The following is a 17,615-nucleotide window of genomic DNA, read 5'->3' as shown; positions in this document are numbered from 1 at the left end:
TCTGTCCAGCTCCTAAGGTCCCTGGGCCACCAGAGGTGAAGAGAACAAACCTAGGATGCCAGTCACTGTGAAGTCACTGCCTGGCTCTTTGCTCTCGAGTTCCTCATCTTCCAGGGAGAGGACAAGGAGGCTGCTTTCAGGACACCCACTTCCTCTCCTTATGTAACACGACTGCCTTTGCGTTGTGTCATCAGTTACAAAGAGGTTTCACGTTCATGCTCTCACTCAGTGCTTACAGCACTATAAAGCAGTCAAGCGCCCCATGACCCTCACCTCTGGCCAAAGACAGGTCACGGAGGCTCACGGTGACAGAATGTCTTGTCAGGAGTTGCTGGGTTGTGGACTACAGACTCCAGTTCAGGGGCAAGTGCGGTGGTGGAGAAACAGCCAGGTTAACCTTGGTCTGAATCCAACCTGTATCTGTTTGATACTTTGGGCAAGAGACTTAATCTTACTGCGTCTCAGTTTCCTCAGAGAGCTGGGGTGCGCAGTACATAATGAATGGAAAGTGTGTAGTCTGGGGTCTGGCAAATACGTGCCCATTCAATGCCTAAGTGCTCTCTTCAACTTTTTTTTTCAGTTCCAAGTGCAGGACTAACCTTTACGTCACTTAGTCGGTACTGTGGGTGAAAAAGGGGGTGCTGTGGGTGCTGTGATAAATCTAACACAACGGACCTCATAGAGTGATCCGATCATAAATCACTAACTAGCCAGGACGTGGTGAGTAGTCATACCCCAGGCCTATAACTTTTTTTAGTAAAACGTTTACCTTAGCCTTAAACAAGCCCTGTCCATTGTTTTTGTGCATCTAGTGACAGACTTCTGAAATACTGCTTTTTCTTTCTTTCTTTTTTAAGATTTATTTATTTATTTTTAGAGAGGGAAGGGAGGAAGAGAAAGAGAGAGAGAGAAACATCAATGTGCGGTTGCTGGGGGCTGTGGCCTGCAACCCAGGCATGTGCCCTGACTGGGAATCGAACCTGCGATGCTTTGGTTCGCAGCCCACGCTCAATCCACTGAGCTATGCCAGCCAGGTGAAATACTTCTTTTTCATATATTCTTTTGAACTGGTGTTTCAGGATTCTTAGGATATATTCCCAGAAGTGAGATTCCTGGGTCGAAAGGCAGTGCCATTTTTAATTTTTTGAGGCAACGCCATTCCACAGTGGCCGCACCAGTCAGCATTCCCACAGCAGTTCACCAAAGCTGCCTTTTTTGAAATCCTTGCCAGCACTTGTTTGTTGATTTATTAATGATGGCCATTCTGGCAGGTGTGAAGTGATATCTCATTTGCACCTCTCTGCCGATTAGTGATGTTGAACTAATATGTCTATGGGCCATCCGTATGTCCTCTTTGGAGAAGTGTCTATTCAGGTCCTTTGTCCTAATTGGATTGTCTTCCTGGGGTTGAGTCCTATAAGTTCTTTATATATTTTGGAAATTAAACCCTTATCAGATTTATCATTGGCCAATGTGTTTTCCCATACAGTGGGTTCCCTTTTCATTTTGAGGATGGTTTCTTTAGCTGTGCAGAAGCTTTTTAATTTGATGTAGTCCCATTTATTTTTTCCTTCATTTCCCTTGCCCTAGGAGATATATTGCTACACAAGATATCTGAAATTTTTACTGCCTCTGAAATTTTATGTTTTCCTCTCGAGTTTTTATGGTATCACAATTTACATTTAAGTCTTTTATCCATTTTGAAATTATTCTTGTGTATAGTCATAGCAGAATTATCTACAATAGCCAAGATCTGGAAACAGCCTTAGTATTCATCAGTAGATGAGTGGATAAAAAGCTATGGTACATCGTACAATGGAATACTATACAGGGGTTAAAAAGAAGGAACTCTTACCTTCTGCAACAGTATGATGGATCTGGAGAATATTATGCTAAGTGAAATAAGCCAGTCAGTGAAAGATAAATACCATATAATCTCACTTATATGTGGAATTGAATTAACAAAATCAATGAGCAAAATAGAATCAGAGGCACAGAATCGTGGAACAGACTGACAGCTGTAAGAGAGGAGGGGGGAGGTGGCAACTGGTTGAAAGAAGGTGAAGAGATTAGGCAAAGAATGTAGACACAAGACCCGTGGACATGGACAACAGCGAGGGGACTGCCTGAGGGAGTGTGGGGGGCTGGATGGAGAGGGGTAAAGGGGGTCAAAATTGAGACAACTATAACAGCATAAATAATAAAACATAATTTAAAAAATAAACTAAACTGGGGACTTCCGGCAAGATGGAGGAATAGGTGGATGCACCATACCTCCTCGCACAACCAAGATTAGAACAACAATAATTTACAGATGGAATAACGCCCAGACCGATAGAGGATTTATCTGAATGGAAGTTGGACAGCCAAGAAGTTGAAGTAGACCCGTACATCCAGACTGGTAGGAGACGACGAGCCGGGCAGGCGCAGGTTGGCGGCGCGTGGAGGTCGGGGAAAATTTGGCGCGAAATCGGCGCAACAGCCATCCGGGGCGCAAGAACGCAGCGGTGATCCCTGAGTGCGCAAGCTGCGGCTGGCAGACCCTGTGGGGCAGCGATTGTGGACAAGGGCAGAGCTCGCAGCCCAGGATCCCAGAGAAGGGTCTGAGCCCAGGAGAATGGAACACCACCATTGTTCCCTCCCGGCCCCACCTCCCGCCCCCGCCCCCACATATAACGTCACAATCTAGCGACTGGGGTGCCCAGCCCCGGTGAACACCTAAGGCTCCGCCCCCCACTGTAACAAGAGCGACCAGACCGGGAAAAAAAAAAGAAGAGACAGGGAAAGACATGTATCCAACAGAGCAGATCAGTCCCCCAGGACTCATCCTTTTGAGCGACCAAGAAATAGCCAATCTATCAGATACACAGTTCAAAACACTGGTGATCAGAAAGCTCACGGAATTGGTTGATTTTGGGCGCAATTTAAATGAAAGGATGCAGGTTACCATAAAAGAGATGCAGGAAGATACGCGGAGGAGAGCCAATAGTGAAAGGAAGGAATCTGAGTCTCAAAACAATACAGTGGACCAGAAGGAAGATAGAATCAACCAAGCAGGAAAGCATGATGAAATAGGAATTCAAAAAATCGAGGAAAAGCTTAAGAGCATCCAGGACACCTTTAAACATTCCAACATCCGAATTATAGGGGTACCAGAAGGGGAAGGGGAAAAGCAACAAATTGAGCACGTATTTGAACAAATAATAAAGGAGAACTTCCCCAATCTGGCAAAGGGAACAGTCTTCCAAGAAATCCAAGAAGCTCAGAGAGCCCCAAAGAAGCTGGACTCAAGAAGAAACACACCAAGGCACGTCATAATTACATTAGCCAAGGTAAAAACGAAGGAGAGAATCCTAGAAGCAGCAAGAGATAAGGGGACAGTAACCTACAAAGGAGTTCCCATTAGACTGTCAGCTGATTTCTCCAAAGAGACCTTACAAGCAAGAAGGGGCTGGAAAGAAATATTCCAAGTCATGAAAGACAAGGACCTACATCCCAGATTGCTCTACCCAGCAAAGCTCTCATTTAGAATGGAAGGGCAGATAAAGTGCTTTTCAGATAAGGTCAAGTTAAAGGAGTTCATCATCACCAAGCCCTTATTTTATGAAATGTTAAAGGGACTTATCTAAGAAAAGAAGATAAAGAAAAAGACATGTATAGTAAAAGGACAGCAAACTCACAATTATTAACAACCACACCTAAAGCAAAACCAAAAGAAACTAAGTAAACAACTAGAACAGGAACAGAACCACAGAAATGGAGGGCACATGGAGGGCTAGCAGCAGAGGGGTGGGAGGAGGAGAGAGGGGGAAAAGGTATAGAGAATAAGTAGCATAGAATGTAGGTTGAAAATAGATAGGGGGAGGGCAAGAATAGTACGGGAAATGTAGAAGCTAAAGAACTCACAAGTATGACACATGGACATGAACTAAAGGGGGGAAACGTGGGTGGGAGAGGGGGTACAGGGTGGAGGGGCGAGAAGGGGGAAATGGGACAACTGTAATAGTATAATCAATAAAATATATTAAAAAAATAAAAAATAAATAAAATAAACTAAACATTATTTTTCAGACCCTGGGAAGCATAACCATGCTGGTGAGCACAGAATCTTAACTATCCTATAATCCAGTCCCCACCTCACTTTCTCCCACTTTCATTCCTTCTTTAAATCCAAATGTATAAAAGAAATGGCAAACAGTCCTTCTCTAAAGCATTTTTCTCAGTCAGTTGAGGTCTTCCCTCCAGGCAAATCCTCTGTTGGGCCAAATAAACTCTAATGAACTCATAAAAATCTTCTACAGGTTTGAATGTTCTTACGTCAATAGTACTTAGCAAACATTTGATGTATGAGGGATAAACTCTGCCTCTCCCTTTCCCATCTCTCCCCGAGTGAGAGGATGTTTACAGCTCCAAGTCCCAGGGAGCTCTGCAAACAAGGAGTGGCAGCAGTAACTCTCCAGCTGACACAATGAAAGGCCACAGGCCCCGGGCCCTGGGGCTGGGTCCCTAAAGAAGCCCAGTCCTAGGTGCCCCAGGTACTACCTGTGGCCTCTGCAGGGATGAAGGCTGACTGGCCTTTGCCCTAGTTGGCTGGCTTTCCCTCCCCACACAGATGTACTGAGAGTAGCAAAATGGTTCAGCAAGATTCACTCTGCTGCCACCTCGATTTCCAGCACACTGAATAAGAATCTCTCCCGTTGCTGGGTACAACTGTCTGGGAGCTCCTCGGGCTTCATGGCAGCACTGCGTGACCAACCTTCTGAATGCTTAGGGGTCAAAGGTACTGTAGTGGACCTTTGACCCAGAGCCCTCAAGGTTGATGAAGTAGCACCCCATTGCCTACTCTTACTTCACCCTGAGCAACTCCAACCTTTCTGAAGTATGGGTCCTTCAGATTAAATGTAGTTGGAAGAAAGGATCCAGTTCCAACGTTGTTTCAAAATACAAGCTGGCCTAATGCAACCCCTTCATTATTCACAATGCAGAGGAGAGGAGTGACCTGCTCAAGGTCATGTTACAGAAAAGACCCAGGGTGGGGGTGGTGGTGAACAATATACTATTACCGAATGGACCCACCCTTGTGCTCTGGGAGTCCCCCACCCCATGCTAGGTTTGCCTTGTCCGCCACCAGAGAAAGATGTCTCTCAATGCCAGAGACTGGTGAAAAAGAAAGGGATTATTTATTTAAAGGGTTATACAAACTTAAGAGTAATAACTTAATGTCTTCATTGAGATCCCAAGGTCCTTTAGAATACCCACAAACGCACAGTCCTTCCTTCCCCCTCTGCCCAGTCTGGTGTACCGTATCTCAGAAAAAGAAACAGAAGTCCACAGTTCTCCTCTGCCCAAGCCATGTGGTCCCAAAAAGACACCACATGGCCACTGCGCCTAGGTTTGAATCCCAGCACCAGTCTTCCTCTGCTGCACCATTTCTGACTCCTCCCACAATCAATTATACCTGTCAGCATTCCCAAATTTTTCCAGCTTTACTGGGCTGCCATAGTAAGTCCGGGCAAGTGTGGCCCTGTGGTGTGAAGCCAATCTTCTCCAAGCTTTTACACAGGCTCTGTAACCAGGGGGAATTGCCTCCCAGTTACATCATGGGTTGAAGTCACTCCCATCACTCTGGCTCAAAGCATGGCTACAGCTGTTTAACATATCTACAAAAAGTTAAAGGTTATAGATATGTTAAATGACCATTCTAGAGGTTGTCTGCAAAATTATTGCTATTCAAAACAACTCTCAATGGCCCTGCTCCCTGCGTCCCATCCCCTAGCTCAGACTTGTGGGGATGAGGACATCATATATATATATTTTTCTAATATTTCCTGGACACCGAGTTCTGGACCCCATTACAAATCCCTATTTGCCGCCCGCGCCCCCCCTTGGCTGCACCCTGTTACAGTCACACAATGTGCAAGGAGTAAAGCAAACATTGTAGACTATACTTCTAGTCCACTTTCTGTGGTGTCATTCACGACTGCTCTGAAATTGGGGCTCTGCAGCCTCTGACAACCATAGGCATTTCCTGATTCTTACTGGGAGGAGACTCCTTGCTCAGCCCCAATTTGGAAGTCCCCATCTTCCTTCTGGATCTATTGTCCCAGTGAGCACTGGGATTTCGCCATGAACAACAGAGACTCTTGCTGGGAATTGAAGCGGAGCGCCCCGCTCCCCACCCTCCCCTGTAGCTCCCAAGGCCTTGGATACCTCCACCAGCCCACTCTCCTCTGTGGGCCCTCCTCGCCCCTGATCTCCAGGCCCCACTCGACTATGACTGGACTCTCTCTCCAGCACGCTTTCTCCTTTTCCAAGGCCCTTCTAGTTTTTCTCCTACCTCCTGCTTCATTCCTTTTTTCTTTTTCCTCCACTTGATCTTCTTGGAGCATGTTAAGCCTGATATCCACCTGTATTCTTTTTGGGCTTGTGGTAAGTTCCAAAGTTCATTAACAAGAAAAACTTAAGCAAAAGTGGATTGTGTGTGTGAAAAAGTGAAAAATTACAGCTAACAGATTTGTTTATAATAAAGTGGTCTTAGATTCGTGTGTACTTAAGTAAATCATACTTTAAATCATACGAAAAGGTTTCACCACCATACCAACATACTGGACAAGGTGAAGCCCTTATAACCAGTCTGACCTTCAAAAGCGTTGGCAATGTGTTCTGCCTGCTTGTTGTCTCCTACTATGTTCCTCGTGCACCTTCAGCTCAGACAGGCCTGTACAGCCTCTGCAATGCACCCCCTCTGCTTTCTTGTCTGTGTAGACGGCTAGGCTGTTTTTGCCTGCTTCTAATAACAAAATCCTAATCTTACTTCATGGTGCAGCTCAATTCCTTTCCCACTTGGTTTCCTCTAAGTATTTTGTCAACTACTAGCTAATGTCCTCAGTCAGCACTTTATCAGAAATAATTACATCTAGGGAACTTTGGTTAATTACTGTAACTCCTCTTTCTGTGTGTGCATATGCTTATCATCTTCTCCCAACTAGACTGGAAGTAACGATTCATTCTCTGGAGGAGTGGTTTCCATAAATACAAGCTAGCTGCCAAAGATCTTCCCTGAGGAACTTATTAAAATACAGATTCTTGGACTGCATTGGAAGATGAATGTGTAAATCTGGGTGCAGATAACCCTAGAACACAGGTACAATATAGTAATGGGTGGGACCCTGAAATCAGCACATTTAACTAACACATTTTATGATACCCATAAATTGCCAGGTGGGGAACTGCTGCTCCTGGAGAATCTAACACAAATCTCTGTACCTCCTATGTGCTCTCACATTAGCTGTATCTTCTGGGCTGATAATGAACTTGATCATAACAGTATAGTTACATTTTATCTGTGTTGTTTCCTTAAGTGAGGAATGAATGCTATTAATACCTAATAGATGTCAAGCTTAATGGGCTCAAAGTCCATGAATTTTCTACTTACCAAAGGGCCTAAGTTGGTGATTTGTATCTGGCTTGCAGATAGGTCTTATTTGGACGGTACAATGTTTGACCTCTACGACAACAACAGAGCCTTTAGATGAATGTGGGCCCTAGAACTCACCATAGTCCCCTCTAGTCCTCATTTGTATTGTCTGGACCTGCTTTTCTTACACTCTGTTCCCAACCCAGTCCCTATAGGTCTCTGAGTTTGCAGCTCTTGCATTCTTTTTTTTAAGCATATTTTATTGATTATGCTATTGCAGTCATCCCAATTTCCCCCCTTTGACTCCTCCGCCTGGTTCCCCCACCCCACTTAATTCATGTCCATGGGTTATGCATGTAAGTTCTTTGGCTTCTCCATTGCCTATAGTGTTCTTAACATCCGCATCTATTCTGTACCTACCCAATTATGCTTCTAAATCCCTAAACCTTTTCCCCTATTCTCCCCCTTTCTTCTCCCAGCTGATAACCCTCCAAATGATCTCCATATCTATGATTCTAGAAGTTCCTGTTCTAGTTGTTTGCTTAGTTCATTTTTGTTCTTTAGATTCAGTTGTTGATAGCTGTGAGTTTGGTGCCATTTTAATGCTCATAGTTTTGATCTCTTTCCTAAATCCCTTTAATATTTCATATAATAAGGGTTCGGTGATGATGAACTTCTTTAACTTTACTTTGTCTGGGAAGTACTTTATCTGCCCTTCCAGTCTAAATGACAGCTTTGCTGGATAGAATGATCTTGGTTGTAGGTCCTTACTTTTCATCACTTTGAATAATTTCTTTTCAGTCCCTTCTTGCCTGCAAAGTTTCTTTTCAGAAGCCAGCTGATAGTCTTATAAGAACTCCTTTGTAGGGAAATCTGCCTTCTCTTGCAGCTTTTAAGATTCTCTTTTTATCTTTTAACCTTTGACATTTTCATTATGATGTGTCTTGGTGTGGACCTCTCTGGATCCAACTTGTTTGGGACTCTCTTTCTGTACTTCCTGGACTTGCATTTCCTTTGCCTTTAGGGAAGTTTTCTTTTACTATGTTTTTTTCAAATAAGTTTTCAAGTTCTTGCTCTTCTTCTTCTGGCACCCCTGATTTGGATGTTGGTCCTTTTGGAGATGTCCCAGGATTTTCTTAGGCTTTTCCCCATTTTTTTTTTCTTGTTTCATTTTGTTCTTGTTGAATGTTTATTTTGTCCTTATGTTCCAAATCGTTGATTTGAATCCCAGCTTCCTTCCCTACATTGTTGGTTTCCTGTAGATTTTCACTTATTTCTCTTAAAAGAGCCTTCACTTCTTCCCTTATGCTTTTGCTATTCAGTGAGATCTTTGAGCATTCTGACCACCAGTGTTTTGAACTCTGCGAGTGATAGGTTGGATATCCCCACATCACTTCGTTCTTTTACTGGGGTTCTGTTCTGTTCTTCTATTTGGGCTGTATTTCTTTGTCTCCTGATTGGCAGCCTCCCCACTGTCTGTACTAGGAAGAGCTGCCTTGATTCCATTTTAGCTCACCTGTTAAGTTGTATGAGGTAGAGTCTTGGGTATTCACCAGGGTGGGGCAACCGTAGCTCCGTGTGTGGGGGAGGGGTCAATGAGGTAACAATGCCAATGCTGGCTGACTTCTAGGGGCTTGCCTGGCCCTTGCCCCGTGTCGTCACTTCACCCACTTCTTGTGTGTGACTGGCACTTTTTTCAGTTGCTGTCCTAGTTGTGGTTCCCAGAGGGGTGGATTTGCACACATTCATGCTCTCCTGAGAAACCAACAATGTCTTCTACTGCCCCAACGCCCACTGGGTTTATGGCCGGAAGTTAGAAGCTTCTTTTTCCCAGCACTGGAGCCCTGAGCCATGTGGTCTGGTGTGGGGTTGGGCTCACTTGCTCACAAGGTGTCTCCCTGATTTTTATACACCACATATGAATGTGGGGCTGCCCATTCACCTGCACCATCGCCTTGCTACCTCTCCACCCCTGGCTCGCTGCCGCCACACCGAGTCCTCTCCACCCCAACTCCTGTCTGTTCCTCCTACCCATCTGGATGCATACAGTTTCTTAGAATCCTTGGTTGTCAGATTTCCATACAGCTTTGGGTGTTTTTCATTTTTAAGTTAGTCGTGTTCCTTCTCATGGTTGTGCAATGAGCGAGGTATGTCTATCGACTACACCTGCATCTTGACCAGAAGCCACAGCTTTTGCATTCTTATTTACTATCTTGCTTCCCACTGCTCAGGAAGTTTGGTAAACTTACAGACAACCTCTTTGTCTTGTTCTGTCTTGTATGGGTCTCTGATCACGGAGCTTGTGCATTTTTGACTTTGTGATTTCAATACTAAGGAACGTGCTACACATTCTGGCTCAGCCGAGTAAAATTCTATGTTCCATCTTTAACATAGGTAGGGAAATGTGGCAATTCACCTACTTGCTCCAGTTGAATGGGATCTGTCATTAAGGAACCCACAGTGAGCAATGCCACCAAGTGGAGATTCCATGGAGAATTGCTACCCTTAGCCAGAGAGGCTGTGAGACTGAAGACCTCTCTCAATCTACAGGACCATTCAGGAACAGGAAACAAATGCTTACCCATCTCCCTCCATACGCTGATTCTTTTTAAGACTGACTTTTAAAAAAGCCAGAGACACAGGCTGGCACTTTAGAAGCTGTGCTTTCTGATGACGTTTTGGATCCTTTTTCTGTTGTTTGTCTTAAACTACCATTGCTGCTGCTTCAACATGTTTTCTTCCATGTATTTTTTAATGTGTGATCCTGTTTTTGAAAAATGTGAGCAGAGAGCTATTAAATTCTTTTAGCATCAGTACAGCAAGGGAGTTAAAAAAAACATATTTGAAAAACAGGATTGAGCCCTGGCTGGTGGCTCAGTGGATTGAGCACCGGCCTGAAAAGCAAAGGTTTGCTGGTTCAATTCACAGCCAGGGCACATGCCTGGGTTGCGGGCCAGGTGAGGGCACATGAGAGGCAACCACACATTGATGTTTCTCTCCCTGTCTCTTCTCTCCCTTCCCCTCAGTCTAAAAATAAAATCTTAAAAAAAAAAGAAAAATAGGAACTGAATCTCACAGAGACAAGATTTCACATTCATTGATCACTTACCAAAAAACTGTACCATGCATTTGTATTTCATTTATTTACTATAAGCCTGAGAGGTAGGTATTCTAATTTTAAAGATTAAAAAAAAAGATTTTATTTTTAGAGAGAAGGGAAGGAAGGGAGGGAGGGAGGGAGAGCAACACTGATGTGCAAGAGATACATCGATTGGTTGCCTCTTGCATGCCCAGCTGGGGATCTGGCCCACAAACCAGGCATGTGCCCTGACTGGGAATCAAATCAGTGACCTTTAGGATTGCAGGATGACACTCAACCCACTGAGCCACACCAGCCAGGGCAGTATTCTAATTTTACAGGTAGACATAGGGGCTAAGGGTGAAGGACCTCCAGCTCTAAATCTTTGGCCCTCTTCAATGCTGCCCACGGCCTCTTTGGAGACCTCCCAGAGAAACAACCCTGGCTTCTCAGAATCATTTTGAGACATTACACAAATGAGGTGTTTTACTTTTTTTCAGGTTATCTCAGTTCATCACCTGCTCTCTGCCCTTTCCCCCCACCCGCTTCAACACCTTCCAAGTAATTTTCTAACAGGGATATGAGTGAAGTTTAAACCAATTTACCTGGTCAGTGTAGGTATCTTGTTCTACCTCAAATACAGTTTTTATTATTTCAGAGATGGAACATCTACTCTCTAAGGGAGGGAGGTATTACTCAAGTAGGGGAATTAAAACAGGGTCACAGAGAGAAAGGCTCACAGAGAGAAATGTCAAAAAGAATTTGACATTTTTAGTGTTAACTTGTGTACAGAAAAAAGAACACACAGATGCATCCACAGTTATTTAATTTGTTTGGATAATAGTTACAGATAAACGGGTACACTCCATATACAATTACCGATACTTTTTTATACAGTTCATATTTTAGTACATCAACACTATTTTATTTACACTCTATTTATGTACATTAACATCTTTCTAAAGTCAGTGCATTGTCAACAAGTTTTATACATTAATTTACAAGGTGAATGTAGTTAATAGTTAATTTAATAAATTTTCTGCTAGTCATGAATTAAAAAAATTAATTACAACCAATATAACAAACACAGATCAAAACATTAGTAGATTGTGCTACCTGTTTAAATAAAACATCTGTAAGGAAATTATTTAAAATCTTCCATTTTTTTCATGGGACTCATCCGGGTAGGAAGGGATAGGATAGATTTTACATACTGAAAATCATGAAACTATAAAGTCTGCATTTTGTCTGACTTCATCACATTATACCATTCAGGCCACTCCTTCCTACTTGCAGTTATAGTCTTCTGAGTAGGGTTTCAACTTAGAAAGCTGTGTAACCTTTCCAAGTGCTATGAGAAGAACTGGGTAGTAACTGGCCTCAGATATCAGAACACAAATGCTGAATTACATGGGTATCTACTGTCTATGAGGAAGGGAGGGAAACGGAATCTGACAATTAATGAGAACCAACTTCTAGGGTCCAAGTGAATACAAAAAGACTGGAAAAAAAAAGTGAGATATTTACTTTGAATATATATTTTAAACAACACAAGAAAAAAATGCTGACTGAAATAAATAACATTTATATTTTTGTTCCAGTTTTGAATTATCAGAGGAAAAAATAAAGTGAGCAAAGAAACATAACTTTTGATGATCGCTACTGTGAAATTAAAGACAAAAAAAAGGACATGCAAAGAAAACAGGAGCTTACTTCTAAAACCACCAATTTCATTAAAAATATACACTATCAATGTTTGAGATGCGTTTTGTTTTTAAACTTAATATGATGGGGAAAAATACCCCATTCAAGTTAATTTATAGCCCTTATAGCCATCAAATATGAACAAGTTTTGAAAAGTTCATTTGTATGTACTCTCTCCTTTTTTAAAGTGCAAAACAAAGAAACAAAGTAAAATACCACTAATTGTGAAACACCATTTAGCTTTAATGCCATTTTCCCTCTCAGAAGCTCTTTGTGCAACATGTGCAAGTGAAGATGGTGCAAATGTTGGCAACTACCCTATCACACTCAGCAGTGGGTGTGGAATATGTTTTTGAGGACACTTAAAGTATCCTCCAAAGTAAGATGCCTCTATCTGGAGGGCCATTTTAGTTCCATTTCCCAGGATGTTTTTTTTCTTAGAGTGTCTCCAACCAAGGCCCTGGGTAGAAGGCACACAGCCCTAAGAGGTTCTCCCTTTCAGACTGACTGACTACCAAATATGGCTCTGCCACCATGACTGGTTGTGTCTCAAACACAAACATAACAAAAACAAAAAGAAAGACATTAAAAGTGGGAAAACGCTTTAAAAAATAAATTGAAAAATCTGTGTCCATGCCATAAGAATCCTTTGCACACCTTCATGATCTTGCTTTCTCCATCTTGTCAATATAATGGAATAAAACTTCAGGAAAAAGGAGGTAGCATATCATGTCGTCCCCAGACAACACTATAATTTTTGTTTTATTTTGACTCCAAGGAAATTCTTAGTATTTTGTTATAATCATTGGTAAACTCTATACTCACTACGTATTTCTTCATATCTCAACAAGCACAATTTAGTTCTTATTTGGTCCCAGATGGCTGGTGCCAAACCCTTTTGGTTACAGGCTAACGGTCGACTCTGCCTGAAAGTTCTCTACCAGAGAACTTGTGGGAGACACTTCCAAACCAAATTATTACTACTGTTATGTTAACTGCTATTATTTTAATTAGGATTTTTATTTTGTGCTTCAGGGTCACAGGATAAAATAACTACATTTAGCTTGCCTTTCAGTGACACTTTTGCCAAATGTTAGCCACAGGGAGTCATCTCCCTCACCACCAGCCTGTCTAGCAGCCAGAGTGGTAGCTTTACTGTAACACACAGTACTTTTTATAATCAGACTCAAAGTCTTCATCCATGCTGCTTGTGTCTGCCATCTTTTTGCCATCAATCTTTGGCAGAAATTGTGCATAGTCTATCCCCTGCTGCTCATAGAAAAGAATGTAGGCAGAGTCGGTGTCAATTTCATCAGGGTGAAGTTCCTGCAGGGACAAGAAAAGCCTTCAATAAAAAAGTCATCACTTGGCTGGCTCCTAATCCTTGCCAGGAAAGGGAGGACCAACCCTCTTTAATGACTAAACCTGTTCGCTTCAATTAGCTTAATATTTTGGCTTTCTCATAACTGCCCCTAAAATAAACCCCATTATTTTCAGTATCTGTTTCAGGGAAAATATTCTGACTACAGGCAAGTTAAAAAGAATGACCAGAAACCCCCATCAAACCCTACTAATAGCTCAAAAGATGAGAACTTGCCCCCCTCACCACTCATGTTTTCATTCTCTCCTCTGCACATCACTTTTGTCCCTTTAATACTAACGGTATTTAGATAACTGCTTCTAACAGAAAATTCTATTCCTATTTAGGAGAAAGTCCATTATTTCAACAAATATCCCCCAGAACTGTTGATATTTCTGTCTCTTTTATTCAAAGAGTGGGGATATTTACCTTACAGCTGCTGTCATTGTAACAGTACCACTTGCTGTTTGGGTTTTTGGCATAAGTGACATAATGGCCCCCGCCCAGAATTCCTGAATGGCACTGTAAGAGAGAAGAAAGTGGAGGTATGTTAAATTCAAAATTTAAAAGCTCCAATACTAAAAATTTTAAAGTTGTAATTATTCTTTTAGAAAGCAAACATTCCTTAGGAAACCACAACTGTGAATAACTTGAAGCTACGACTCCAGTTGTAATGCTTACATGACTATTCCCCACATTACTCTGCGAGCTTCTTGGATTTTATCCAAAAGGCCAAGATACCTGCTGCTCACTTTGTCTATCGCCAAGCTCAATGCCTAGCAAATAAGCAAGCCCTGAAAAAATGATGAATGAATAATGAAGATGAACAAAAAAATCCACTGAAAAATGCAGATCATTCTGAAAACCATACAACAAACCACTCACCGAAATTGCATACAGATTATAAATAGGGTTAACACGGGTATCTTCTCTTTGGTCATCAGTGCTGTCTTCTTCACTGTGGTTTTCAAGTTGCCCATTGCTGTAGCCATTGCCATATGCCTCATGTTCATAAAGAAATCCATTGGCCAAAGCTACTTCATGGTCCTGAGGGGTGACCAGCTCAGGTTGGCTGCCCCCCAGCACCTGCCCTCGGCTCAAGGCATCGGCCAGCTCACAAACTTGCCCAGCCCCATTGTCTTTGCTGGCTTCCAAGTTCTCCTTACTACTTGACAGTTTATTTTTGCTGCCGATCTGGGGCAGCCGGAGCCTCCCTTTGCTCCTCCCTAAAGTCCGTGGGCTGCTGTTAGGACTGCTGTTTTTGCTGCAGGGACAGCTGGTTCCACTTTTTCTTGATGAAGAAGGTGAACCTGTCAAAGGGAGAAGGGAAGATTCATAAAATACAAATGCCACAAGTTAAACCTGTCACCAAATGTTACCTCTGAAACCACCTTCACAAGTGGACATGTAAAAGTGAAAATCAGAAGTCCTGACTAGCTACTGTTTAGTTCTAATTATGTAACCAATAAATTACATTATGTCTTCCTCAGTGCCAAGCCCTAAAAATGGAGCAATGTCCTGAAAATGTAAATTACAATACAGGAACTTAGAAAATAGTGGAAAGGTGATTTAGGTTAGATTCAGTTTAAAATAATATTATTTAGACTAAGGACCTAAGGAGTTTTACAAATGCATATTCTTCTACTTTGTAAAATCAGATAAAAAAGTACAATCACCAATTAGTACGCACTTACTATTGCTAGGCATGGTATTGTAAATGCTATTATCTCCACCTCTCACAACTATCCTATAAGGTCTTAAACTTTTTGGTCACAGCCTTGCCTACTTCCTTCCATACCCTTAAAAATTGCTGATCCTCTAGAACTTCTGTTTTATGGGTTATATCTATCAATATTCACCACATATAATATACAAGGACATATTTCACTGATGGTATCATCCTATCAAGCTAGCTGATCTCTCTGCACACTTATGAGAGAATGACAGTGAGAAGTATTTTTATAAAAATAGTTTTGGGTCTCAGGGACTCCACAGGGTTCCTGGACCACACTTGGAGAACCTCTGCCATAAGAGAACTAGGATGACAGCTACCATTCATGTTCACTGTATGTCAGGCATTATGTAAAGTGCTTCACTCCTAACATATGAAATCCTCACACTGTGAATTTAATATGATCTCCATTTTACAAATGAAAAAATAGATTTAGGGAGGCTGTGTATCTTGCTAAAAGTCATACAGTTCACATTTAGATAGGTCTGACTCTAGATAACTTTGTTCTATCTTGTTAAGCTGTTGCCCTAGAGTGGAAGAGAGAGGGAAAACATGCAGCCTACAGGGAAGGTCCCCTCAGGGTGATGGCTGGGCTTCATGAAGTCCCCCTAGGTTTTTTCACCTTTAGGGCTACTGATGATGTTTGCGCTGAGTGAGGATGGGCTCTTGCTTAAGAGCCCATCCTCTTCCCCTGCTGAGTTCTGCAAATCCACTTTCTTCACCTCTCCTGCCGGAACCCTGGTCTCAGAGAGGTCATCCCCCTGGGGTGTGAGTGGTTTCCGCTGGCAGAGAACTGGGTCTCTTGGTACCAAAAAAGCACTAGGGTCAAAACTTTCACGAGGAAATTTAACAATTTTCTGTGATTTTATCCATCGGCCATTTACAAATTGAAATCGTTTAAGGTGAATAATCTGGAGAAGAAAAGGTAGAAAACAGTTGGGTTAAAGGGTTCTGAGATACGAAAAAAGAATTTATTTTATTATGTAACACAGTTATAAGTAGGGCCACTGTCCTTTAACTCTATGGCTAACATGGTAATCTCCCTAATTCCATAGCCTGTGTATATCTAACTCTTTTTAAATTTCTTCAACATCCTTGGAGCCTATATTTGCATATCCTCTTCTGTTTTCTGGGTTCATGACCCCCACTGACCTCTATCTCTCTCCAAAGTCATATATAATTCATTCATAAACACTCTCTAAGGAGACTCTAGTGAATGCTCCAGCCTTCTTCCCTTCTGAGTTTCAATCCTTAGAGCTAGCTAATCAATGTTATTAACTACTTGTGCATTCTTTCATGGGAAGTTGTTCTGGATTAAGGAAAAAAAAATCCTACATTCACAATCTTACAGAATAGTAGAAAGAAGACATGAATTAAAAAACGTATACAATATCTGGTTAAAAGATACCACTGCCTTACAGTTCCAGTTGTTATGATACTTCCACCCTTAAGGAAATAGCTTTCTTAAATGAATAAGAAGATTTACAAAGTCTGTTGACAAACAACAGGAGAGTCTCCTAATCCATGAAGGGAGAAGGCAGAAGTAAACCAAATTCAAAAGAACACACAAGCCCTGTTGCATTTGTGTGCTTGTGCACACACACTTAACTCAGCAGTGTGCTGTGGCCACGTGACCAAGCACAATGCAACTGGAGGCTCCAGGCTGAGCTGCTTTTCTATAGACCACTAAGGATGAGCCTAAAGCTTCCTCTCCCCCTTGAGCCAGAAGTGCTCACCAAGACTATAATGACTTTTCTCTCCTTTTTCAGCTGTCTGCTCTTTAGTAGCATGAAGTAGCAAATATCTGTAGAACAATTCATCTCTGTGTGCACAGCAAAAGTGTTTTAAGCACTACTGCAGGGAGGATTTTATTCTCAAAAATAACAAAATCTATTTGTTATGATTTCTTTCCTTTCTGCCAGCCTCTTGCTCTCTCAGAGGCAGGACTGTGACATACCAAGATGGGGGGAAGTCTCCAGAGATCCAGCTTCTTGGTTGCCAAGCAGTGGGTCTTACACTTGGAACAGTAGTACATCTCATTTTCCCCTAGCTCCTCCTCACTGGTGAAAGCACGGAGACAGCTGTCCAGGTTGATGGGCTCAGCTTGTGCTCGCCGACTCTGTTCCACACTCTCATGCTCATCTACAACCTAAGTGGAGGGAATAGGAAGAATGGGGGGAAAGAGGGGGTGGAGGGAAGGAGGGAGTTTAAAATGGTCACCTGGCTATGCATCATCCTCTAGGTGATTCACCCTTGTTTTATTCTACATGAAGAAAAAGAAAATACAACCCAGACTAAAAGTCTCTGAGCGAATACAGCATCT

At 42.3% G+C, this 17,615-nt stretch overlaps 1 protein-coding gene across 2 annotated transcripts in view; it reads right to left on the bottom strand.

Moving 5' to 3' along the window:
* Positions 1-11,305: 11,305 nt before the first annotated feature.
* Positions 11,306-17,615, bottom strand: part of USP32 (ubiquitin specific peptidase 32) — a 138,304-nt gene continuing 131,994 nt past the window's right edge. For both annotated transcript variants that reach the window (XM_045836165.1, XM_045836166.1), the window contains exons 30-34: positions 17,250-17,441; positions 15,915-16,203; positions 14,446-14,870; positions 13,990-14,082; positions 11,306-13,526 (exon numbers count right to left, since the gene is read on the bottom strand). In XM_045836165.1, coding sequence (XP_045692121.1) covers positions 13,353-13,526; positions 13,990-14,082; positions 14,446-14,870; positions 15,915-16,203; positions 17,250-17,441 — 1,173 coding nt within the window. In that variant the 3' untranslated portion in view covers positions 11,306-13,352. The remainder of the gene's footprint in view (positions 13,527-13,989; positions 14,083-14,445; positions 14,871-15,914; positions 16,204-17,249; positions 17,442-17,615) is intronic.

This window comes from Phyllostomus hastatus, unplaced genomic scaffold, assembly GCF_019186645.2.
Source record: "Phyllostomus hastatus isolate PE091 unplaced genomic scaffold, TTU_PhHast_1.1 phas_contig_210, whole genome shotgun sequence".
Classification (NCBI taxonomy): domain Eukaryota; kingdom Metazoa; phylum Chordata; class Mammalia; order Chiroptera; family Phyllostomidae; genus Phyllostomus; species Phyllostomus hastatus.
The sequence above is the reverse complement of the archived record's forward strand: the minus strand, read 5'-3'. Positions and strand labels throughout refer to the sequence as shown.